This window comes from Lingula anatina, chromosome 2 (genome assembly GCF_051362555.1).
Source record: "Lingula anatina isolate TDL-2025a chromosome 2, LinAna3.0, whole genome shotgun sequence".
NCBI lineage: Eukaryota > Metazoa > Brachiopoda > Lingulata > Lingulida > Lingulidae > Lingula > Lingula anatina.
The window spans coordinates 48,034,549-48,061,412 of NC_141768.1; the positions used below are offsets into that span (position 1 = coordinate 48,034,549).

Consider the following 26,864-nt stretch of genomic DNA (forward strand, 5'->3'; position numbering starts at 1 on the left):
ATCCCTGCAGAGCTGCTTTAGAAGTCTGAGAAGCAGATGTAGCTCTAGTATCCATAACTACACCTGATATTTAATATCCTGACAGCAGCATTAATAAAAGAAAAAGGTTCCTGTTACACCTTTTATGTGTTCCTCTTTTTATACTTCTACATTGTTTTATCTAACGTCTAGAAGTACACAGTGACAATCCTCATGTTTTTGAATAAGAAGGGAAAAGATGTAAAATATCCAAGGTGCTTTGGAAAAATCTGTGCATGCTAAGACTTTACACAGATTAGAGCACCGTGAAAAGAGAGAGAGAGAGAGAAAACCATGCAAGTTTTACTATAAGTGAATAATAGTCAGAATCAGCAGTAAGCACATATTCAAGTGATTCTGTTGCAATGCTCATTGTGAAAGCATATATTTCATGTAAACAATCTATACCAGAATTTCATCATTTTTCTGTTGGTTTATTGTGCATGATCCAAACACTAATCCTTTCTAATCCTTTCCAATATCTCCGTCATCATTACCTGCACATAACTGGTCCCTGAACTGCTTTCTCAGAAGATGATAAGATTTCAATTACTTCCACCCCACAGGGGTTCACAGACAAAGTAAAAACAAGTGAAATATCAACCTCTTTATAATGATGAAAAGTTGACTAGACAGTGCCCCCTCCCCTCAGATCAGTCAATTCCTATGGAAGCCAAATGAAAAAATATAAAAGGAAAAAGATGGCTTCATCTGAAAATTCGGAAACACAATCACACATCAAAGGGGTTTAGTGACCTTCCCGGATATGAAAGCACAGACATAATATCATGTGAACTTACGGGGGGCAGACACCACACTAGCTTGCCATTCAAGCTTGTTTGCCTTCGAGATGATGGAAGGGAATCCAAACGTTGTTTTTTTTTAAGCAAGTATGTGCAATTTTGATCATGCATTGTCAACATATTCTAAGCATGGAAGACAAGAGTCCTTTTGAGATTGCAGTGATGTCAAATTCAGCCCAAAGCAGAAGTTAGACCTGAAAAGCCACAAAGACACCTGAAAACATCTGTGCACTGAGGAACATCAATACTTTTGCTTAATAACTCTGTAAACAATCAAAGAATATCCATCTGTCTTTATCTATAATTTAGCCGTCACAGTTAAATACTAGTAGTTATCAAAGTGCTTAATTTTTCCTCCTGCAAGCGAGTAAACAAGTGAAGTCTGAAATCTTTCTTGCAGATCAGTATATTAAGTCAAATGATTTCACAACCGTGCTTTCATATCTGGGGAGATCACAGGCTATTGTACAATATAAATTAAACTGATTTCAAAATAGACAAGATTATATATATATATATATATATATATATATATATATATATATATATATATATGCTGGAATGCTGAGGCTCGCTTCACCACTAGGGCTTTTACTCCCTTTCACATACTCAAGTTAAAAAATAAAATAATAAGCCCATTACTTTGCCATGTAGAGCATAGGGCTCTGTTTGAGGTGGCTTTCTCATGTAAAAGTCAGGCTATGAAGTTGTCAAGCTTTGAAAAATGCGTGAAACAGAAAAACTGTACTGAATGGTGTAAGAAGAGCCTACATTGCCCTCATCACAGAAGTTGGGTCATCAGTGGCAAAAGAACCTGCAAAACAAGTTTTTCTCCGAAAATAAAAAAATGTGGCATTGATGATACAAGAACTTGAGAAGCTTGCCATGTACTAATAATATGTGACCTACCTTTCCTTTGCCTTCCCGCTTAGAGGGCGATTCCCTGCCATCAATGTTCTCCTCATCCAAAGAGAAGGAGGAATCCGACAAAAATTTCTCAGAATTACTCGAAACATCTGACTTTGAAGAACTGATGCTGCTGTTTGAGAGTTGACGTCTTAATTTAGGATGATTCAACAGTTGCGGGGTGTTGTCAACGCTCTCCCAATTGTCCTCATTTTGTTTCCCATAAAGGTCACCTGGGTCACCCTCATGGCTGTGGTCACTGATAATGACCGCTGGAAGCATATGGGGCAACTGCGGGAAACTGAATGCCATAGCAACAGTGGGAGAGGAACTGGACTCAAAGGAGTCCTTTTCACTGCTGCCATTACTGTTCATTTTGTGTGAAAGAGTTAGTCTATTTTTTGATGTTTTGGTAGTCCCTTTCCTAACATGATTTAGTAGCATTTCATTGTGCTCATGAGATGCTGATACAGTCAGTAAGTCTAGGTGATCATCATCAGAATAAGGTAAGTTCAAGTCAACAGCTGAGTCTGCGTTACTAGAGCCCTGACTACTGTGACTACACTGCGGGCTGAGTAACGCCTTTTTATGTCCTAAACGCAAATCCGTCTCCAACTGCAGCGGATTTGCAGCACCAGAATCAGGAATGGTAAACTGAAACTCGGGTCCACTTGTCTCCAGGGTTTTACCATAGCTCTGTTTGAGGTGGTCTTTGGCAGAATCAAAGCTACGTGCCACATGTAAATGGTCGTAATCAACAGTTTCAAAATCACTGGCTGAGTTCCTGCAGCCAGCAACATTTACCCCTCTGTCCGAGCCAGTGCGGTAGAGCCGCGAGTTGTGCGCCCCCCCAGGCACCAGAGTGTTTCCGTACGCCATCCTTGGTTCCACATTCAGGTCATCATCACTGGCCACGTCACTACCAGGCAAGGACCTGTCCATATGTGTCACGGTCCTATTCTTGGAGCACCTTCTTGGAAGTTCTGGCGACTGCTGCAGGGGAGAGTGCTCTGGACTCCTGTCTAATGGACGAGTATCAGAAACACTTTTCACTTGGTCAGCGACTATAGTTGCAGGCAAGTCAAGTTCACTTTTGGATAAATATTCCTGTGCATAGCTTGCAAGTCCTGGGTCCTCCACATGATGGGGTAACACCAAGCCAGCACCATATTTAGCACCAGACAAAGCCAACGCACACTTGGCGTTGCCACTTCTTTTACCTTTGTGTCTCCTCTCTTTGCTCTCAATCAGAGGTTTATACTTCACAATTAAATTTTCAATGGAATAACTTTTCTGGAGGTCATGGTATATGGACAGACTGGAGTCCTCTTTAGACCGCCTATGTTGTGAGTGAGGCGCAGTGCTAGGAGTACCTTTGGTAGAAGCTATGTTCGTGTCACTGTTCCAGAGAGTGGAATTGTGAGACATGTCCTCTTGGTTTTGTAACTCATTCACTGGTCCTGGCGGGGTCCTGGAATGTTGATGGTGTCCACTGGCCTGTGACGTGGACTTGGAGTGGCTGCGATGGCCAAAGAAACTCCAGGAATGACGCAAATGCTTAGCGGAATGTTTTTTCGGCTCCATACTGTGACCCTTCATCTGCCTCCCAGGTGGAGTTTTTACTTCATTTATGTGTTACTTGAAAACCTGAAACAAAAAAAGAATTTGTTAAAAATCGTTTAAAAAAAAACAATAATATGAATGATAATAAAAAGAAAACAAAATCATCACATTTAACCACTAAACTTATTCAATTGTCATTTTGTTTAAAGTGTACAGATTTGGTCCAATACAGCAAAGCCAAAAAAGTTTGATACAATTTCATTTAGTTCTCTCCTATTAAACAGTCCGATTAGAGAGGTCGCCATTTTTTTTGCATTTTTACATTCTTCTCGTGAAGTTCTCCATATAAGGACATTTTTATTGTAAAAAATAAGGTTCTGTTATATAAAATGAAACTGTCCCAATGCTATCCCACACCCCATTCCTAAACCCCCCCAACCCCCGTCACACCCCATTCCTGAACCCCCCTGACCCCTGTCACACCCCATTCCTGACACCCCCTTGACCCCCTGTCACACCCCATTCCTGAGCCCCACAACCCGTCACATCCCGTCCGAGCCCCCCCCCCCCAACCCCTGTTCTGTGCAATGTCACAGTTCACTCCTCTGGCTCAGTTTTCTCTCTAGAGCTTGCTGTAATCTCCGTGGAAGCAGCCACAGAAGTTTTATAAGGTTACACATGTACACTTTTGAGATAAATGTGGTTGCACTTACTTAAAGTTTGAAATGTTTAACCTCAGCAGTGTCATGACTGCTTGAAAAACAATGCCTTCTCAATCGATTTAACGATTTTACATAAAAGTAAAAAGATTGTTTTTTCTATTCACTTCAACATTGAGAACGAAGTAATTTTTCTTCAGTCAACAGCTAAATATTGAAAAAGTTTTACCTCCAATATTTCCATGTCTCCTTGATGAAAATGTTCTGTTGATATTAAGCTGCTGACTGAAGAAAAATTGCTTCATTCTTATAACATAACACAGCTGCTGAAATTCTTCTCTCACTTCAACATTGTTTTTCAAGCTTTAACACTCAATCTTAAAAAACAGCAAGCGTATCTATTATCATAATGGCTATTATGATGTGAATTTACCCATATTTTTTGGTTTTCATCCATTAAGTTACAATTATCATTTCAAGTGATCATTGGACACATTAAGTTTGTACAAATTGTACTAGGTACAGTTTTCAAATGAAATAACTATCGTCTAAACAGTCTTGTATTTTCTTAACAAATTTTCCCTCTATCGCCACATCTGTCCGTCAGACCTAGTTATGATGTCAGGGGTAACCTAGTGCATAGTTTATACTAATGAAATTTCAAAAAACTCAAAACACACAGTTAGCACACCTGTTAAACAAAAATCTACCACAGTTAACAGTACAAATGCAGAAGACAACATGCCCTTCCTAGGCCTTCAGAAACCTGCTTACTAATACAAAGACCTAAGAAGGTAAACCTTAGGCAAGGACAAATGTATGATTCAGTCTTTTGTGTAAGCTCTCTCAACCACATCCCCATTTCATGACTCTTCCTCAAAATACAACAAATAAAACCAATTCAAACCCAACAGGCAGATTCTCCTTACTCATGGCTCATTATGGAAGTAAATGCAGATGATTTGAATCTCAGATTTTTGAATCAGCATTTTCTTCAGTAAATGTATGACCCACACAACTACATTATTTACAATAATTCTGCCAGTGAAACCTTCTTAACCAGTATAACTTAACCTGCTATCATTTGTATTGCAGTATTGATTTTCATTTGTTATATATTTCTTTCTCTATCTATCTCCCTCCCAAAACAAAGGTTGTATTCAGTGATTTTGAGATACCGTGATACACCTTTCTGTACTTCAAACCACAAACCGCCTCTTTCCACTGAGAGCTAAGTCATTGCACGTAACAATTTTCTAGGAAACATAATTTCTTAGAGATCTAAGCCATTTTATTTCCTCCTAATTGCATTTCTTGATAATGTTCCACAAGGCTCTTCCAGGGGTGCTTAATAGAAACAAAAGGCTTCACCAATTCTTCTACAACTGATAAACTTGGGGCTTTTTCCCAATGAAGCTGTTCTATGTAGATTGATGTTACTCCCTGGAGGCTCTCGCTGAATGCACTCCAATTAACACACCTCCTGGCAGTGGGCAGAATACAGAAAAGCTGCGATTTTACAGGTACATTGCAAACAAGAGGTGGCATATTAATCTGTTAAACTGATTGCATATAGCAAGAGTCCCCATGGAGTTGGATCGATCTTCTAGTACGTAGAACAAGTTTCATTGGGAATGGGCGATTATACTGGGTTAGCACTGAACAACTTCACATTATCTGAACAACTCCATTAAGATCACTTTGATTAGCTTTTAAAATCTATTTAACATCCATCTTCACTTACTGGAATCAGTCAAGATTAAAATCTCTATTTAATATTTAACCCAATTATCTTATTGACTGAACCTCTTTCAGATTAAATCTCTCTTTTTTCCAGGGTATAATTGTCATTCCTCTTCAACAGGGAGGATGAAATTAAATTATCTATCTCTGTTATCTCTTTAAACCATCTCTACCTTCTATGACTCATTATAGTTCAAAGATTTTTACAAGCTGTAGGTTACTTCTCCTTACCCTCTACCAGGGCGACTGATAGATTTTTACAGATATTCACAGATATGTCTCTAGCTAGATAGATGGTCATTTTGGCTCTAAGTCTTAAGTCTGTAAAAATCTATCAGTCGCCCTGGTAGAGGGTAACTTCTCCTGAAGGTGGAGAACATTGAGAGTATTCACAACAAAGTTGATCCATGGACTAACAGACATGCTGAAACTGTCGGTCCGATCGGTCATGACCGGCAAAATTTGTCTGGACCGGTAAAATATTGTACTTTGTCGGTCCAAAGGACCGACAAGAGTTTTAAGAGCCGCCATTTTGAATTAACAGTTAGCGTTCGATGTGCTTCAGAAATAAAATTATATAAAATCCACATCATTTTTTCTTCCATTTACTAATCTAGTGACACGTAAAAATGACCACATTTCGGTCACATTCACTTACAAAGTACGCTAGCCAATCGTATTATCCCTCTCTCAAACGAATGGGTTCTTCCCCATGGGGAATCCCCCTGCTCTCGATAATTACGCGCCCCGTCATTGGTATATTGGCCGCGACACACAGACAGCTATCACGAGGGCGGTCCACACTGCCAAGCACATGTAAACATGCAGGAAAAATGTTTACTGCTTAACTTGGACGCCTGACTCCTTTCTCAAGAACAATTATTCATATAGGAACCAAGGATAATGAGGCCTGACCTTCGAAGGTACGTATACATCGTTATTCGTTCTTTTAGGGAGAAAAAAGCGTTGATAGTAGCCTACATGGAAATGAGGTCACCCGATTCACTCAGTAAAAACGATTTCAGAATTATAGGACTGAATATTATGCGTAATCAATGGTGATTGTAACGATATTTAACAAATGGGTACTTTCGTTTGCATTCAGCTAATACGCGGCAGTGCCTTCCGCATTGCGACGTTTTACGTAAAAAAAGTTTGACAGTTTGGTCGATTCCTCGAACCTAATGTATGAACATAATGGTTCACAGATTTTAAATATCCCGTAAGCATAAACGCGATACCTGTTACCAGTACCAGTTACAGTTTTCATATTATCAGTATGTACATTTTTATTATTTTAGATTATGATATCGTCGAGTCCTGACCAGGAAGCCGTTCGTTTCCATGCAGATGAGACAGATACAGTGAAGTGGCTAGCATGTTTCATGCATTGGCACTCCCATTCGGACTACAATCTTTACTGTTTGTGTAGCATCAAAATTTGCAAATTATTTTCAAGGAAAGGAGAAATTGACCAAGAGCAATTTTTGCTACTGTTGAACAGTGGAAATGAGTTTTTTCATTTAATTTTTTATCAAATTCATTTCAATTTGAAACAATATTAATTTTTTTGAGAAATTGATCATGATAAAATTTACAATTAACCTAAATTTATGACAGGGATGTGAAATATATGATGAATTTCTTTAAGCCGTACGTGCACTATTGAATTAAAGGACAAAGGACTAAGTGTGAAATTCAAGGACTTTCAAAGGAAGAAACAAAATCAAGCTCTTCTTAAGGCCTGTATGAACCCTGGAACTTGTGAAATGAGTACAACAATAAAGCAGTGCTTCACAAGTGTGTGTTTTTGTTTTTTTTTAATTTACAACATGTCCAAATTATTTAATAGTATTACTGAATATGTATTTACAAGAGTTACTTCTGTTTACTACTATGCAAACAAAACGTTTCCATTATTGAATGGACATTTTCGGTCCGGCAAAAGTCCATTCGGTCCGGCAAAGTTTTCATCACTGCCGGTCCGAATGTCCGGCAGTTCTGAAAAGTTTTCAGCATGTCTGGACTAACTAGTCCACGCATCAAATATGGCTTGCACTTGACAATGGATTCCTGCACCCTACGTGCACCATCCCAGCAGGGGCAGAGCAATTAAATCTCGGCACGCTTTCGCTGTTCTGAATGCGTCCATTTCAGATGTTCCGAAATGTGATAATCTGAGAAAAACAGGATCATCCTATCACCCTATGAATTTCAACAATTTTCACTGTAATACTTCACATAATCATCTCAAATTTATTTCATATATGCAATAAATAATAATACAAAATAAAAATAGGTATCAATATGAAAAACTAAGTAAATATAAGCAGGAAACTGCATGAGTGTGTAAAGTTCAAAAAACAACAAATTAAATTATGATTATCTGAGGAAAGCCGAATAATCACATCATCCGATCTAAGTTACTAAATAAAGACCATATGAATGTACAGAGACTTGTGATAACACGTTGCACCAAATTGTTACATCAATATAATATTCTACCAAAAAATAGGACAAACATTTGACTAGATACATATATGCAAGACGCAGTGTATTATGTAGTGCGGTGCTAGGAGGTCAAACACAACTGAAGCTGTTTAAAATGTTTGGGACTCTCGCTGAGTGCAATCAGCTTACTAGTAACTAAATGACTTGTCTCCTCCTGGTTATGAGTAGGATGTAGAAAAGCTGGTGATTATACAAGAACAAGAGGAGGCGTGTCATTCCATGCACTAAGAGAGAGTCCTCACAGAGTTGGAACGATCTACATAGACCAATGATGTAAATGGGAATGGCGTCATACATGCTGAAAGTCATTAATTCTGAGGTTGTCATAGAGAAAAAAAAGCTATAAAAATGTATTCAGGAGAACTGGTTTTCTTGTGCTACCACAGGCAGTATTTACAGTATATGATAAAAGGGCTTCTTTCAAAGCTAAAATAATCCAAAAACTCCTCACACTGCATTTGTTTTGGAGAATACTATTGATATAATCACAATGTAATATTGCCCATACTTAGATGTGTACTTTTATTTCATTTGATATAGCTATTAAAATGTTTTTTTCAACAACATGACCAGTCAGTCATTTTATTAAAAATGTTTTAAGGGCATCTTTGTAAACAAAACCAATCCATGGACCCAAATCTAAGTTTACCTTGCCTCTCTGATGCTCTCTACTTACTAGTAACTGAGATTATAAGTGAAAAATTAAAAATCATTATCTTTTAATATGTTTTATAAATTTTGACTGGGCATAACACTTGTTTATGCTAAAAATACCAAAAACATTTTTTACTTATAACACTATAAATAAACCGCTATAAATAATCCTGACATAAATGACTTCCTGTAAAATGTTCAAGATATGCATTCAATGTGCCCCTTAACAAATATACATACATGTTCACCTAAAGCTCATTTAATCTGCTTTGTGTTATTCAATACTACATAATAAGTCCACCTTAAACTCATTAAATTTGATTTTTGTAATATACTATAACTAGTTCACCTGAACTACATGGCATCAGACTTGTGTAAAACATCTTGCACTGTCATCTTCTCAACATAATCAAGCACTGGTCATATATTCTACCCGTCACAGTAAAATGTAATATGCAGCTATTTTTGGCTGGTAATGCCAACAGAAAAAGTCACGCACATCATTCTGTTCACATGGATGGCACGGAACACAGGAAGTCGTGACTATGATATAAGGTGCCTTAATGTAGGAAGATGACTTATAACAACTCTGACAACTTTAACAACAGATATTTCAATACATGATGCTGGCTAGTTTGTCTACCGAGGATAAAAATAGTCCAAGTAATTTTATAATATAAGGCCCAGAACTGAATTGATAGCAAAACTATTTTATTTCAATATCAAATATTTGTATATATTACTATGAATATCAGAAGGAAATAACCTATTAGTTGTAAGAATTTGATAAAGGGGGCTCTAGTGCTTTTTATAATTTGCACAATTAAATTCAAATCCTCATAAAAAATGTTCATTGCAAAAAAAGTTTCAAGGCTATGGCTGTTGTTCATTAAGTATTGTTTCCATTCCCAAAATTGCTTTCAAGTCTATGAACACATTTCCTTACTGTGGACGTATTTTCACACTCAGCAACAGCAGTCAAATGTACAACGACATACCTCCAATGACATACCTCCCCCTTTCAAATCTTTCTTCATTTACACTGGCTAAAACAAGAGAACATCATCTTTGTTCCAAATTATAGCTGTCTTCTAATGACTACTACAAGGTAGTTGAAATATATGTAAACCTATCAGTTATGCACCAATTTACCAATAGCTCTGTCTAAAAACAGACACAGGCATGCTTCAGAGCATGAACCCCCCACCAAATTTACCTCACTTACTTTTAATGTCCTGACTTTAACTGGGGAAAGATCTCACTTTTACAGCTAGTGCATTTTGCTGACCATTCTCAAAGCTACTGAAGACTGAGGACCTTCAAGTGGTTCTATCACAGACAGTTTTCGATTGTAATAAATCACCTCGAGTGCCTCCCCCCTCTGTATTAACACCATGAGCCAAGGTGAGAGCATCCTTATTGACCAAAATTCCCCTATTGACATTAATCCCATTACCTGAAGTGAGGCCATCAAAACAAGGTTGGAAAACAAAACAACACGGTTAACTTATATTATCTCTGGCTGCCTCATGACGAGTGTCCTAAGAAGTGACCCGACTTCCCTGTAGAAAGCAACTAGTATTTATCTAATAACTCCTGTGAACTCATTCTAGCATCATCTTATCACTTTAACTGGTCTCTCAACTTAATTCAGTTTATTGATAATATTAGTGTTTGGCAGTTTAAATTCATTTTGTTAAGTAGAAGTCTACATAACTGTCTAATTTCTAAATGGCAGCTAGACTGATCTCTGATGTGCATAAATATTGCATATGTCTGATTCTACCTGTTGCTTTGAAAACCTTTTTGTAAAGTCCCATGCATGATTGGTACAGAGAGAAAAAGACAAGAGGTGAAACCTCTTCAATCATCTCTCTGCTGTTAAAGATCAAATGTTCAAAAAATACTGGTGGAAAAGAGAAAAACAAATGGCAAATATTTTGAATTGTACACAGTGTAATTTTTGATTGACAATTACCCACCCTCTACATGTACAGGTATGCTATTAGGTGGTGATTTAAGTTTAACAGTAATTTTATATTTACATTACTTTTCATTTGTCAAATGATTTGTAGTACAAATTTAGATTCAATTACATAAAACATTTTTAAATGTAATGACTACATATATATGATTACTAACATTATGCAGTCCTTTTGTAATGGCTTTGATGAGTAGCCAGTGGATAGACCCCTGTCAAACGGTTATTGAGAAAACCTGTTTATGGCATGCTTATCACTATGGCCATCTCAGACCAGGGGGTCGGGTCTAGATGAAGAAGTCCTGTACTAGTAATTAAGTTATCTACGGTACCTGACCAAAGCTAAACCCTGCTCCTATGTTTGTGCAATTACCCTGGCTTCTCATATCACATGGAACCAAGAAGCTTTGTTCCTTGTTACTGGTATATGAATCATGATTGTTTCAGTACAAAGAGCTAGGATATTACTGTGAGGAAGTTACAGAGGGAAACTGACTGCCTATGACCTCAATCTTATAAATATCCAACCACAGTTCTGAATGTCTTACAGCACAGCAAAATGTGCTAATGATTCATACAACAGGATTTAATTTTGGAGATGTGAGCATAAATTTCCCTTAATTCAAGATATCGTGAACAAGTATTACCTGTATTTTCTTTAATAACATACTGTTACTGTATCCTGCTAAAACCACTTTAATATCCTATCAGGTAAAGTGTTCTTGATTTCTGTAAAACATCTTTGGTTATTAAAGAGTCTTCCACATCTTGAATAACTCTTTGGGACCAGCCGATATCAGGCCCATAGCCGGGGGGGGGGGGGGGGGGGGGGGGGGTTCGGGGGGTTCAAAAGAACCTCCCCTTTTGCTGGGAAAAGGTCCACTCTGGGTAAAATTTGATCTAGGTACATGTAGTTTTTATGGGAAAAGGTCCACCTTTTCAGAAAAAGAACCCCCCTTTTGAAATTGCTGGCTATGGGCCTGGGATTTAAAGGGTATGTGATATTATCTTGTCTTGGACTGGGTTCCCATGCCTAGATCGATCCATCTGGATCGGTCTAACTCCCTAGAGAGTCTCACTAAAATGTCTGCACACCTATTGGATCGGCTAAGGGGTAAAGATAATTACCCTCTTACAGCTTTACTAGGCGTTACAGACATTTAAACCAGTTAAGTTAATAGCAATTTAGTTAGACTCCCTAGGGAGATAGATCAATCCAAATATCGGTGGGAATGGTCCTTTAGTTAAACTTCCCTAGGAACATGATAATAATATAGTACTGTAGACAATCACTGTACACATGGTGTGACGAGGCACGATGGAAGTAGGCCACATATTTATGTACACAGCTTTACATAACTGACAGGTTACTGACCTTTTTGTAGTCAAATCCTAGAAGTCCTTTCACTTAAAATTTTATGTTCTCCTTTAAATATTTCAATTGTTTATATCACAAACCAAACGTTTGTGTTCTATGGTTATACAGCTTGATAGTGTTTGTGTGCTTTTTCTTACTCATACAGACAAGATAATTTACCAAAAAGATAAAAACAGATACTGTATGTATTCAAGATTACAGAGGCATGGAAGAGATGCTGGTACTAGTACAGACTGGTTTGAGGGTTATTCAATAACATAATGGTTATACATTCAACTTTTTTTGGTCATGTAGGTACTTTGCATAACTTAGGAATATAAAAAATCCAACTTTACATCTTTTACTGGACAATTTTTAACTGTCAGGAGATAATCACTAAGCAATTTTATTCTACTTTTTTCCTTTTTTCTTTTTTTTTTGGGGGGGGGGGGCAAACAAAACAATATCCTTCAGTGGTCATCTCAAAGGGTTTACTACAACATTCAACAGAATAAAAAACAAGGAAAACCTAAAAATCTAATCATAATTTAAAACTATCATAGGCAGATTTTAACATCATATTTTCTGAGCCTTTGATCCATACACATAAAGTTCATTTCATATCTCTTCCATCTCAGAATTGTTCATTAATAATAACTGAGATAATAACAGTGAATCATATTCAGGTAATGAGTATACAGTGGTTTCCGTTCTAATCATCCAAATGTTCCCCTTGAGGGAAGTAAGGTCTGGTTGTCATGAGGCATTTAATATCCACTGAACAGCCATGGAAAGCACAATACAGACAAATATATATATATATATATATATACACACACACACAAACACACAACAGTATGGGTAGGAAAAAGTCAGTCCACAGTATAAGGGCAGAAGAGAGATGTGGAAAAAAGGTATTAGTGTAGCATACACGGATATCTTTTAGACCATATCCTTGTTTGATCTCACTATTTATGTTACACATTCAGTACGTACAAATTATCCCCACCAATCACCCCCCCCCCCCCAAATTAAGATCCTGAAGGAAATATTCCAACATGACCCCATTACTTGTATAGACATCTGGTTTCATACTTGTCCATGGCTTAATAATGACACCCTAGAGGTGCTGACCTGAATCATGTCCTGTACTAATTAAGTAACCATAATGGGGTAAATTGGGGTGAGGCTATAAAATTACCCCCCCCCCCCCCCCCAACGAGCTGCATATATATATATATATATATATACATACGAAAGAAAAAAATCATAATAATTTTATTTACGTCTCACATTTGAAAAATAAAACCCAACCTACTAAGGGTCATCAGAGATGTAAAGTATGTGAATCATGTCTTATGTACAAACATGTCAACATTTTTAACATTTAAGACAAAGGCACTCAGATCTGACTACAGAAAAACATGGACTAGGCTAGAACCTAAAATATCACTGAACAACCTTGCCCTTCACTCGTAACATTCCTACATACCTTAAATAATATTTTGACTTGAATGTCCAATTTCTAACCAAATACATGAGACCATATAAGATATTCCAACATACTAGTAACTGAAATGGCAGCATATCACATTCTACTAATAGTAATATATCAACAATAACGTCAGTTACAACTACAACACAGAGGAACTTGTTTTGACAAAAATTATGACTCGTTTGATAACACTTACTCACCCTTCTCTCAACTTTAGCGTTTAATCGGTGAGAAACAAGCACCTGTGTCACACGTGAAAACGTTTTCAATTCTCTAGTAAAATAATTTCAAAACAATAAAATCCCAAGTGTAAACACTTCTCCGCGTTTGTTACAAGAAAATCAATTATCCTTTCCCCATGGTCACTATTGTTAGGATGGTCTTCATTTCCGCAACATGGTTAGAGAAATGACGCAAACAGCAGCAGATCTCGCATGACACTCCTGACAAAGTGCCACTTACAAATGACACTCCTCGACTTCACGAGCTACACGCGGCTCCGAACCACTCAGCTTCTTCGGCAAGCCTTCTTTGCCTAGTCTACCTTTGGCTACTTCATTGAGTCAAAACAGCTCTACCAATTGACATTACAAGCTGCTGACATTTTAGTGACGTAAATAACTTATTTAAAGCCACATTTAAAAGAAATCCATCTGTCGTCCGCACGTCTTTAAACTCAGCAGCCTGTTGCTTACCCTTTGACACGAGGATCTAATTTGAAGGATAGTTTCGAAGACTTTTATCTTGTTCAGACACTGAAATAAATAATAAATAACTTTAAATGTAAGAATTTAATTTTTTTACATTTTACTTGCTTCAATCATTTCGTTTCAAACATTTATTTTAATATAATGCATTATTCGTAACTACGGCGACATCTATCGACAAGATAATTTACCGGCAGGACATGTGCACTGATACGTTCATCGACAGCAATCGTTGCGTGGACTTCCAAATTTGACGTGTAGCACACGAGGACTAAGAAATGCCGTATTTGAGTATGGCTGATTAAGCTTGCTGTAAATTAAGGTCCTTACGAATACAACTTAGTAGGTGTGCTCCTGGTAGGATACCTAACCGGACATTTAGGAGTTGTGTAACTCGTGATGTAAGTTAAACGTTCACGGCAACCACGACATCGTTCTTCATAGCTGCTGTTACAGACTGACTACGCCATACTTTTAACTCGTTCCAGTTCCTTCATTGACGTATTTTTTAGAAGAGGTATTACTACAAGTCTTTAATAGGATAAAATTATTTAGTCATACTCTTTGACCTTGTGTCATAATATAAATGCCGGCCGGGTAAATGACATTGGCATATTCATATGTAAACTGAAATTAATACGGATCTACATTAATGGAGAGATCGTTTTTCTATCACAGTTTTATGTATTTATTGCTGTGTCAGCGCAGTCAAAACAATCTAATACTATTAGTAGTTACAAGTAGTACATTTTAGAGAACAAAATGTACATGTACAATATGCAGTAGACTCCAAATTTGTCATTAATTTTCATTATTTTATAATGAATTATTAAGGTGATCAGTGCCTCTGCTATTCTGTTAAATTTGTTTGTATAATATAATATAATATAATATAATATAATATAATATAATATAATATAATATAATACTTGTCACATTTTGAGATTTTGAGTGCTGGATACTACTGTAAAGATCTAGTCAGTCTAGCTGGTGCATGCTTACCTGTGGTTACCTGTACAAATTAATGTCCATTTATGTTAATCTTAAAGTCATAATAACTCTTCATTTTGGCCAAAAATTGGATTTTCCTAGAGTAAACGGCAATTTTCCCGTACTTACCAATGGTCAACGACCCCATTCCTGCATTCAAAGTTAGTCTAGGGTTTTTTCCTAAACGATTGGTTTTTTGTTAAAATCTCTTAAGAGATTTTAACTGACGGGGCCCTCTCTGACATTGCATAGTCGCGCGATATCGAGCGGGGTTTTCTGGTGACCTACATAAAACCGCGGGAAAAGCAGACAACAACAACACTTTATTACAATCAAATAAGATTCATACAATATAGTTGTCTTATTGCTTAAAATGCATTTATATCTACAATGTGTGCAGTTCTGGGCCTTTTGTTATCCGACGCACTGTACAAAAACTCGCAACTTTCGTCTGAGGATTGCATCATGTGCCTGCTATATCTTATCCCGCCAAATGTTATTTGGTCTCGAATGAACGCGAGAATCTGCGTGACACGCCAAAGTCATTGGCAACGGATGCCTTGACCACCGGGAAGAAAGGCACCGAAAACCCTATTGACAAGCACAGTTTTTAGTTTTACTACAATAACAGCCGTTTTAGTGGTGAAATGCCATATAATATATTTCCATGCGTTGTTTAGAATGTATTTCTTGCGGAATTTTGAATCTCAAAGGAAGAGTTATCATTGCTTTAAAGCAATAATAACTCTTCCTTTGAGATTCAAAATTCCGCATGAAATACATTGTAAACAACGCATGGAAATATATTCTATTGTATTTTACCACTAAAACGGCCGTTATTGTAGTAAAACTAAAATCTGTGCTTGTCAATAGGGCTTACGATGCTTTTTTTCCCGGTCATCAAGGCATTCGTTGCTAATGACGTAATGGTGTCACGCGGATTCTCGCGTTCATTCGAGACCAAAATAACATATGGCGGCAAACGCATTAATGCAGACGCAGACCTAAGTTGCGAGTTTTTGTACAGTGCGTCGAATAACGAAAAGCCCAGAATGGCACACATTGTGGATATTAATGTATTTTTAACAAAAAGACGAATATATCTCATGAATCTTTTATAGTGTTGTTGTTGTCTGCTTTTCCCGCGGTTTTAAGTAGGTCAACAGTGACTATGCGATGTCAGAGAGAGCTCCGTCAGTTAAAATCTCTTAAGAGATTTTAACAAAAAACCGTACGTTTAGGAAAAAAACCCTGGATTAACTTTGAATGCAGGAATGGGGTCGCTGACCATTGGTAAGTACGGGAAAATTGCCGTTTACTCCAGGAAAATCCAATTTTTGGCCAAAATGAAGAGTTATTATGACTTTAAGTAAGTGTGGTGAGGACTAAGGCCTCTAAGGTGTTCTTTTCTATAATCAGCTATATGTTGATTTTGATTAGTGCCTCTTGTAGTGAATCTGTACATATTAAATTGTCTTGAAAATCACTAAATTTAAGCAAACTTAAATTAAGCTTCGGATTGAAGTAGGACTTAACATTTTAAAATTACTTTACCAAATTATGATCTAAAAGATTCCGATATTTCAACTGTCAGGCTTTACTGTAGAATCAAGTGTAAGAAAAAGATCACTGAGAATTCTAACGTGTGATCCAGCCATAGTAAGGTCACTTTGCTTCATCTTCCTGGTAATTATCACTTGAAACTTGATCTATCCTGTCTTTATATTTAATTGTTATTGGCCATGCCAACGAGGTGTGAAATATCTGATGCCATCATCATTTTTTGTGCGTAGTTCTTTTCTTTTAAGGTTCATTTGAACCAAGGATGAAGCATGGATTCTTAGTAACATATATAAACCACTTCTACCAGGTTCTCATACACCTAAAATAAAATTTGCATGCCAATGGATAAACTAAATTAGTCATTCAAAAAGCCAAAAAAGAGCTTTAAAAGGCACCTTCTTCAAATTTTTGGTCATAAATTTAACCAACTAGTAACTATCTAACCTATTTATCAGCCTGTTAATATACAGCATAGAAAGCAAGCAAAAAAAATCCATTCAAACATCATTTTTAAGGTAATATTAAATAGCATTCTTTGGTATTTCTCCAAGTTTTACCATTTGAAACTGTATGGCAGCATTTGGTAGGCTTTCGTAGCAAAATTTTGACTTCAGATGCCTCTTTAATCCCTATTGAGCTGGGTGATGAACTTATTTCTAAAATATCTATTATAAAATTGGGTTTAAAAAAATGAGCTTATTTTTAAACCCAATTTTATGATGTTCATGTGAAATGTATGATAGGTTTATTTATCTGTATCAAAAACTAAAAAATGACTATTTCCTTCTTACGTCTTTCCTTGCAACGTCCAGTGAAAGTGAAACCTTAATTTATCCCTGAGAACTTCATATCCTAGTATATTTTCTAATAAGAAGAAACAAAAACTTTTGGCCATGCCACTTTTTCATTACCTTAGTCCATGATGTTGAAATGTGATATTTTTCACAACAAATGAAGTTTCATCTTGTAGTTCTTAAAGCTGTTTGGTCTCCTCTGCCTTGCTTGGTCACTTTAAAGAAAGTATGTGAGATGTACTTGTGAAAATCTCTGCAAGAGTCGACTGCAGACCTCTGCTGTTTGGTTCAAATGTCTCCACCAGCCAATAAGATTACAGTGTTCCTCTATACCTCAAAGACAGTCTGATATGGCCCTTTACGGTTTATTCCTGGACCACCATTTCTTGTCCAGAGCATTCCAACTAATGATAATCAAGAGATATTTGTTCTTTTCTTATAATTCACATAGCAAGCATTACTTGTGCAGAATAATTACTGTTATTGGAAAATTGTATATCATTCTGTTGAATGTCAAAATACTGATGTCACCAAGGTAAACATCTGCTGTCCAAGGTGACAATTGACGTCAGGTAGTTATTATAGTCAGGGTTGTGGCGTCAGTGGTTATTGTAGCAGTAGTACATTTGTGTGCGGTGCAACCTGGCTGGTGCTAAAAATAAGAAACAATTTTGTTAAGTGTTCTTTTTTGGTTACACAAGCCATGATGGAGGTGTGTCACATTGTCAGTGACATGTGACGGTCAAATAGTCCAATGTTTTACACAAAATGAACATCAAGTTCAAATCGATTATCTAAAGTGCTCCCTGGTTGAATGATTTATCAAGTTATCGCACAGTTTGTGAGCACCATTCCCAGGTATAACTGTACTTTATCTTGGCTGAATCTGTGGATTTTGTATATATATATATATACATATATATATATATAGAGAGAGAGAGAGAGAGTATATTACCTGCTAGCTGTAGATGATAATTAAATTTGGGAAATTTGACATCACTCTTGCATTAAACAGACATAAGACCAAGTAGTTTCACTTTTGATATCACTTTACAATACTTCAGTAAAAAAAATCATTCAAAATGAAAGTTCCATCTTCTATTTATCAACGTAGCAAAACTGTTACTTCTCTGACAAATTCTGTTTATATACACATGTGAAATTATTTACAAATAAGTTATGCTTATGTGTTTATTTCCCCAGTTAAGAAGACAATGTCAAGATTTAACGACATTATCGCTGTACTCCGGGGACTAGAGAGCGTCACCAGGGCCCTGGCGCTACGACAAGAGGCCCAGTTTAGAGTTTTCTGGAGTAACTCTTCTCTCAGGAAAACTGGTCAGGGGGTCAATGACCAGCTTGGTGCAATGGTCACCAATGCTGCTGACCAACAGGCTGTTTTTCAGGTAAATGTGCTGAAAGGAGAAAAATTTGGAAAGACATCTTTATAAGGATGGGTATAACACAGAAGAAAATGCCTATAAATATTTGTTAATGGTGCAGGAGACGTTATTCACTGTATTTGTATTTTCATTATTTTTTATGAAAAAAATTCATAATTCATTTTTATTGTGAAATGTTTTAACGGATATAAACACAAAAAATTAAGTTCTGCAGTAGTGTCAGAAATGTTTTTTACATTTCAGTTAACTCAGTTTTGGTAGTTCTGGTAGTATTTTAATCAGAGTAGGCATTTAATGTACCATAATTTATTTTCAGAAGAATATTCAAGAAACTTTGGAAGGAATTAAAGATACAGCTTCTATAATAGGGTCAAAATTAGGAAAGAAAGAAGAAACAAGTAATGATGATTTTGAGGCATTTTCAGAAAACATTGGTTCACTGACTGATGAAAGTGTGATATCAGAACTCTTGGATAAAACACCCAAATTCGCAGACGATTATGTAACTTTTACGGGATTGGACCAGAAAAATAGCAATAGCCAATCAGATGCTGCATTTCATTATGATTCCACAGTGCCAAAATTTACAGCTGAGAGTCTAACAAAAATGGAAAAGGAACATTTACACCAAAAGAAGGAAAAGCATTCAGCAGTTGTTGAGGAAGCAAATCAAAATCTTTCATCTGTGGAGGAAGCAAAGGCACCTGTTTCATCTTCATCATCAAAACCAACCAAATCATATGATTCGATGGAAAAACTTTCACAATCGAAGTCAGAAAAAGCAAATAAAACTGAATCTTTCATTTCCCAACAGTCAACTGCCACTGCATTTGAAAATGTTTTAAAAGAAACAAAAAGCTCTAAGAAGAGTTCAAAATACCAACAGAAGGTGGGTGTATTTTTATTTTAGTTTCCTTTACTTATGTGATGATAAAGGGATAGAGATATGTTTTTGAGTGAGGAAATGCACAATATTACTTTGAATGTCTACTTTAAAGGGATAATAACTCTTCGTTTCGGCCAAAAAATAAATTTTCCTGGATTAGACAACAATTTTCCCATACTTACCAATGGTTAATGAATCCATTTTTACATTCAAAGTTAGTCCCTGTTTTTTTTTCTAAAAAGCTTGGTTTTTTGTTAAAATCTCTTAAGAGATTTTAACAGAGTATAGCCATCAATGGAGGTCACGTAGTCTAAAGACAAGCTCAGATATCAGAATAATAGCTATAACTGCCGTTTTTGTGGTAAAACAGAATATATTATATTTCTATGAGTTATTCACAATGTTTTAATTGTGAAATATAGATCTCATACGAAGAGTTATTATCCCTTTAAAATTTGAATAATGCAGAGTCTGCTAGTCCTAATGATAGAAATGATTGATATAATTGAACTATGCAGTTATATATTGTAGCTTTGATATATAATATAATATAATATAATATAATATAATATAATATAATATAATATAATATAATATAATATAATATAATATAATATATCCTAGCAGCCTAAATTTTAAGACTTCCTGTTGTATGGTGATATAAGTTAACAGTGATTGTCTTCTGTTGAGTTTCTTTTATGAGCTTAAAAAGGCCTCCCACCTTGAAAAGTTAATTTTTGTTTCAGTTAAGTGAGCGAGCTAGAGAGAGGAAAGTGCCTTCGTCTCGTGTGGGAAGAGTAATGAACTATGGAGGTAATGTCAAGATATAAATTATGTCCAGTGGTGATGTTCAAAAGGCATGGATATTAAATCTAATACTGGGCTCTCACAGAGATCTGAAGGTCTTTTAGGGATCATTCCCACAGATATTTGGATCGATCTATCTCTATCTCTATCTGATCTATCATGCCTAGTAAAGCTGTTAGGGAGTAATTATCTTTATCCCTAGCTGATTCGGTAAGCGCCACAGACAATTAAGCCAGTTAGTTGACAGCAATTTAGTGTCCAGTATTACATTTAATATTTTTTGCCATATGGAGGTTATGTATGCTCAAGAGTAAAACTTCTGGTTTTAATGTGTTTTATGATGGTTTTTAGTGGTATGCCCAGAATACATGGATGCGTGCACCACATACACTGCGTGCATGTACTATGTGTGAGTTTCATATCTCCAATCATGTCTCTACATTTTCCCAGACATGTTTCTAACAGAGAATTTGTTTTGGATTTTGTCTATAAATAGGTGTCTGTTACATATGGGATATGCCAATTAACGCCCTTGTCTTATGTAAGTTACTGTTACAGTAGTGTTAAGACTTAAATCTATGTCTTTCAGGTCTTGCAGCAGGACTAGGCATGGGGGCACTAGCAGAAGTTACAAAAAGATTTGTCGCTGGAAAGGATGATAAAAAGAGTAAGTTGAAGTCTGCGTGAAGCATTATGGAATGTTGTCCAGATAATTGTACCTCAAAATTTGTCTGACATAAAGATAGTTAGCTGGTCAAAATTTAATAACACAAACAGAAACAAAGCCACTGTACTTAAGGACTATATGCTGACATCACTCATGTATGTGGTATATAATTATATTGACCTGGTTTTAACTTTCTGCCAGACACAGCATTTGTGGAGGCTTCCTTGCGTGATACTGATGTGAAATAATTAACTTTGTTATGCTGGAGTAACTATGATTCAGAAGTTCATTGTTTCACATATCACATATTTCTAAATAACTATTGATTGACATCATTCCAGGTTTCTATTTTATAATTTTTACCTGCCATCTTTAAAGTGGACAATAGCTATGTTTTTCTGTAATATCTGTCACATTAGTGATGTAAATGGCCACACTTCATCCAAATGGTTTATTATATTATTTAAATTAATTAAATTTTACACTGTCATTTATGAGCTTTGGATTATACTCACACTATGTCACTTTCAATCTCTGTGACACAATATTGTTGACAACATGACTGAGGAACCAGGTGACCTTGGCACACTGAAGACTCTTTTGGACGAATGTGTTGATTGGTTCACCTTGCCCTACTTTCCAAGGTCACGGAAATACTTCTCTCTGGCAGAAACTCATGGAAGCTCTGCTTTGAACTTGTTTTCATTGATACAAATGGTAACAGTACAATCAAATATAGTGGAAAAAAAATCCCGGAATTGCTTCTACTTTTTGCAGAACTCGAGGCATCTGCAATACTTGACTCCACGTCCAATCCTTTCTTGAGTGAGGCGAACGCTGAGCGGATTGTGAACAAACTGTGCCAGGTGAGAGGGGCCGCACTGAAGCTGGGACAGATGCTTAGTATACTGGATAACACCATGATCAACCCAGAACTGGCCAAGATATTTGATAGAGTGAGACAGAGTGCCGATTTCATGCCAGCTTGGCAGATGGAGGTATTTGTTTTTAATTGTTTGATAGTTTGCTTCTGGAAATAAATCAAATATGAGCTTTTTTTTTTGCTGAAATGCCGAATTCTACTTTTTTTAAATTCAATTCTGATGGTTCCTGAGATTCATGGCCGATTAGGTATTGGGTCCCATGATAAATGTTCAGAAGTTTTTTATTTTTTATCTTTTTTTAAACCTAGGCTCATGTTTGATATATATGAAAATTGCTTTTAAGGGACCATATGTGTAATGTTGTTGAGAGCAGTTCACAGTTTAGTACATTGTATGCAGTTACAAATGGTAACATTTTTATGTGGAGATAAGTTAAATGCAGAAAATGAAGAATTGATGGTGTGAACTATGAAAATATTGTACAAAATATGGGACATTACATATATTATTTGAATAGCTTATTTGTGAGATAATAAACTGTCCTTGGAGTGATATATACCAGAACACCTCAAGCCTCAAGTGCTTGCATTTCACTGAAAAACACCACTATATATATATATATATGTATGTATGCACTGAATAGAGGAAAAAATGTTGTTTGTTGTTCCAGAAAGTGATGAAGAAGGAGCTAGGCAGTGATTGGAGGGACAAGTTGGCCGAGTTTGACCCCAAACCATTTGCTGCTGCATCTATAGGTCAAGTACACAGAGGGAGGCTTCATGATGGAAGAGAAGTGGCCATTAAGATACAGGTAAGAGACCTTTTCAGGGCCACATTTTGGTTACCCTTCACTGTGTTAAATATTATATAGATATGATGCTTCTAGTATGTGTTTAATGGAGTGCTTCCTCTAGTGCCAGCTCAGTGCCATTGATAATGGCAACAGTTTTTGGTTGGCAGTGTATCGCATGGATGATCAAATTTACCTAGATTTTAATTGAAGAGATTTTAACTAGACAATTAAATGTTTTAGTTATTAAAATAGTTTTAAGTTGAGCAAAACATGAAAGACGTATCAACTTTGACTATAACAGTCTCCCAGAACTTGTTTTACTTTTCAGTACCCAGGGGTTGGTAAAAGCATTAACAGTGACATTGACAACTTGATGTTTGTCTTAAACTTTTGGAAGATTCTACCTAAAGGTATGGCTATGTAATGTAGCAAATAAAAGTCAAGTGTTTCAATACATAATGAGTTTAAGAGACCCTGCTGATAAAAAACGGGTCAGTAAAAAGTCAGCATGTGACTGTGTGCTTCAAAGAGGGCTTCTTGTATCAAAGTATGTCAAGGACTAATGCCAACCCCATCCAAATGATTCAAGAGTTAAACTGGAAAAGGAAAAATAAGATGCAAATAAAGAATAATATTTGCTGTCAGTTGAACAAAAAGTGAAATATTAAACTAATACCAATCATGTTAATCTATGTATAGTTGTTTTGGCATCTGATCAAATAAACCACTAACTCACGTACATACACACACACTGCACGCGCACGCACAGTGAAGAAATGCATCAGACATCAGGGTCATGTTGTGGTGTTGTTATCTTCAGGACTGTATGTGGAAGAGTTTGTGCAGCAAGCCAGGATAGAGTTAGCCTGGGAAGTAGACTACTACAGGGAAGCCAAGTATGCTAAGATATTCAGGTACAACATCTAGAATGTCTGTAGAAGTTTGACTTAATCTAGTTAATTATGATGAAGGTATCAGAGGCACCATTCATAATAGGGGACTAACTTATCTGAGGGTCAAATATGGCCGACCCACTTGAATACTTCCCCACGGGATATCTATTCAGTGTCTATTAGCAGATTAGACGGCAAGCTTTGTAGTGGGTCGCCATATTTTACACTCGGACTAGTGAGTCCCCTATTCTGAATGGGGCTTAAGATAAGTTATCTAAATATTGGTGGGCATGTTTTGTCCAAAACCAACACCATTGTTGACCTCTGTAAATATCTCTTTCGTGGCAGAAATGATTTTCTAATGTATTGGCATTGTAGAAAAGCATGTTTGAATTTATACAGACCATTTCCTACAAAAGTCAATATATATAATTTATTTCACCTTCATTGAGGTTCTCTCCAGTAAGAATCCCTTCATGTATAGTTGATAAAACAGAAATGGTAGTCTAAGGAATACAACTCTGGTTTTATAAGATAAGAACAGGTCAGGGTAAGCCAAAAGTAACAAGGTTTTTATATGGGAAGATTGTAGCCTGTTCGGTGTAATTGGAAGGTATTTTTGTTGTCATGGCTAGTGATTTACTTGCAGGGATGACTTGCTGAATGATGAGGTGTTTTACGTACCTGAAGTGATCCCAGAGCTGAGTTCTAAGGAAGTAATCACCTCAGAGCTGATAGATGGAGTACCTCTGGATCAGGCCGTAGACATGGACCAAGACACAAGGAACCATGTAAGTCAACCTCTCTCTCCCTCCCTGCCTCTCTCTCTCTCTCTCTCTCAATCTCTATTTATTTATTTTATTTTATTTTACTTAGATTTGCAAGAACATCCTGAGGCTTTGCCTTCATGAGTTGTATGAGTTAAGACTTATGCAACCAGATCCTAACTGGTCCAACTTCTTCTTCAACCCAACCACTGGAAAGGTAAGGATGTTTTAATGAACTTTTGATTTGTCCATTTATTTACAGATGTTTGTCCATTCACTAATAAATGTAGGAGGATTCTGGGAGATTGCGATAATCAGGTCTGGAGGAGTGGGGAGGAGAAAATAAGTTTGCTAAAGATGAGATGGAAGTGGATGCTTTGTTTGGTCAGGCAGATTTTATAAATGTAGATGAAAATGAATAAATGGAATTTTTTTTTCTCTCTAGATATACTTGCTAGACTTCGGTGCCACCAGGAAATATGACACAGAGTTCGTGGACAGTTACATCAGGATCATCAAGGCTGCCGGGGAGGGGGACAGAGAGGGGGTGTTGGATTGGTCCAAGAAAATAGGCTTTCTCACTGGTTATGAGTCAAAGGTAAAGGTCACTGGGCGTATTTTCTCAGTGGCTTTTGTTCCCTCATATCCTTGATGTACAAAATTACTAGGTTAAGAAAAGTTGCAAAAAAAGAAGTATAATGGATATAATTATGGCATTCTAAGATGTTCTGTTTAAATCTGGTTGTATAGGATAATATGGGTCAATTTCCATATAATTACAAACATGTCAAGTTAAATTTTTCATGGTAAAGTTTTCTGAATTGTTGAAGTGGTGTTGTCAGCAATAAGCACTGTTCTCATTTCATGATGATTCATCCTCTCGCAATACTTTTAGGTTATGGAAGATGCCCACACAGATACAGTCCTCATTCTTGGCGAAGCCTTCAACTCCGCGGAACCCTTTGACTTTGCTACGCAGAGCACTACGCACCGCGTTAGGAACATCCTGCCTGTCATGCTGGACCATCGCCTCTCGCCGCCACCAGAGCAGACGTACTCCCTGCATCGCAAAATGTCTGGTGCATTCCTGCTTTGTACTAAACTGAGAGCTAAAATTCAATGCAAGGAGATGTTTGACAAAATCTGGGACAACTATAAATTTGAGGAATATGAGAAAGATGCATTTGGTGCTTAGTTTGGGAGACACTTATTGTTTTATCTGACTTCAAATAAGGGAAGAGGGATCCTACATATGTCAGTTTTATGTGCTGTTGGATATTCCAAAATGTTTTTCCTTAATTATATTGAAGTGGTTTATCACAATAGAAAGTTTGGTAATTGGCATTAGTGTTGTTGTGAATTGTTATCTGGAATATTCACTTGTTTTGGGAACTAGTTTCAATGTGTCAAGCAATAAAGGGACAGATTATTTACAAGTTTGTCCAAAACATATTGAAGATATTAATATTAATAAACTTTTGGTTTAGAAAACAAAATCCTTGTCCTTTGACCAGTCTAAAATTATTTATTATTCATTTGAGAGAATATGAATAAAGCAATGAATTCATACCTTGTATTCCAATCTTTTGTTTTATTTTCTGCGATTGTAGCGTCATAGAAAATTATCACAACCTTTTCACCATAAAACGGACAACAAAAATATATTTTCTGGACTACAAAGGGATAATTATGCTATAAAATACTTTCTCTGCTAGAACTAAATACATTTTTTTAATTCTACTAAATTAAGCATTGCAGTAAAATTAACTAAGACAAAACTTATTACTCTGTAACAGCACATTTATAAAGTGAAATCATTTTTTTTTAATATAAAAATATGCTCATGGGTAAAGACTGCTAGAGGATGGCTAGAAAACAAACACCTATTCAGCATGTATATAACTTGGACGGATTACTATCACTGGTTCAACAAAATGATGGCTAAAATGTAACCTCTTTGCCCCAGTTACCCAACATAATTATAAGGACAAACAAAGAAAATGGACTAAAAAGCAAATTG

The 26,864-nt window shown here is 36.4% G+C and overlaps 2 protein-coding genes and 1 long non-coding RNA gene across 8 annotated transcripts in view; 2 read left to right on the top strand and 1 right to left on the bottom strand.

The window, feature by feature from the left end:
* The window catches only part of LOC106173514 (uncharacterized), a 37,946-nt gene extending 23,771 nt beyond the window's left edge, over positions 1–14,175 (bottom strand). Inside the window, exons 1-2 of one of the 4 annotated variants that reach the window (XM_087007052.1) lie at positions 13,891–14,175; positions 1,731–3,374 (exon numbers count right to left, since the gene is read on the bottom strand). In XM_087007052.1, the coding sequence (XP_086863178.1) occupies positions 1,731–3,326 (1,596 nt within the window). In that variant the 5' untranslated portion in view covers positions 3,327–3,374; positions 13,891–14,175. Of the gene's footprint in view, positions 1–1,730; positions 3,375–6,350; positions 6,491–10,082; positions 10,216–11,170; positions 11,307–13,890 lie in introns of those variants that run through there. The other 3 variants (XM_087007055.1, XM_087007053.1, XM_087007054.1) reach the window with 3 other exon arrangements.
* LOC147763780 (uncharacterized) lies at positions 6,448–7,492 on the top strand. The gene is made up of 2 exons (XR_015333272.1): positions 6,448–6,615; positions 6,994–7,492. It is a non-coding gene; the product is annotated as an uncharacterized LOC147763780 (long non-coding RNA).
* Positions 14,176–14,548: 373 nt separating the features above from the next.
* Positions 14,549–26,420, top strand: LOC106180252 (atypical kinase COQ8B, mitochondrial). Of its 3 annotated transcripts, none has more exons than XM_087007058.1 (13): positions 14,549–14,798; positions 18,948–19,150; positions 19,467–20,036; positions 20,780–20,846; positions 21,430–21,507; positions 22,285–22,505; positions 23,062–23,202; positions 23,513–23,594; positions 24,005–24,098; positions 24,727–24,868; positions 24,954–25,061; positions 25,290–25,442; positions 25,740–26,420. In XM_087007058.1, exons 2-13 carry the CDS (start codon positions 18,959–18,961, stop codon positions 26,037–26,039), a joined length of 2,148 nt encoding a protein of 715 aa, XP_086863184.1. In that variant the 5' UTR covers positions 14,549–14,798; positions 18,948–18,958; the 3' UTR covers positions 26,040–26,420. The 3 variants fall into 3 exon arrangements, with proteins under 3 accessions (XP_086863184.1, XP_086863183.1, XP_086863182.1); XM_087007057.1 differs by having other exon boundaries at positions 14,550–14,914; positions 19,464–20,036; XM_087007056.1 differs by having other exon boundaries at positions 14,551–14,798; positions 19,464–20,036.
* Positions 26,421–26,864: the final 444 nt, after the last annotated feature.

Excerpts from the sequence above, each read along its gene's own strand:
- LOC106180252 (XM_087007057.1), top strand. The coding sequence starts at position 18,959 with ATGTCAAGATTTAACGACATTATCGCTGTACTCCGGGGACTAGAGAGC. Across the intron at positions 22,506-23,061 it reads TGCCAGCTTGGCAGATGGAG|AAAGTGATGAAGAAGGAGCT; the intron begins GTATTTGTTTTT and ends TTGTTGTTCCAG. Across the intron at positions 24,099-24,726 it reads AAGTATGCTAAGATATTCAG|GGATGACTTGCTGAATGATG; the intron begins GTACAACATCTA and ends ATTTACTTGCAG.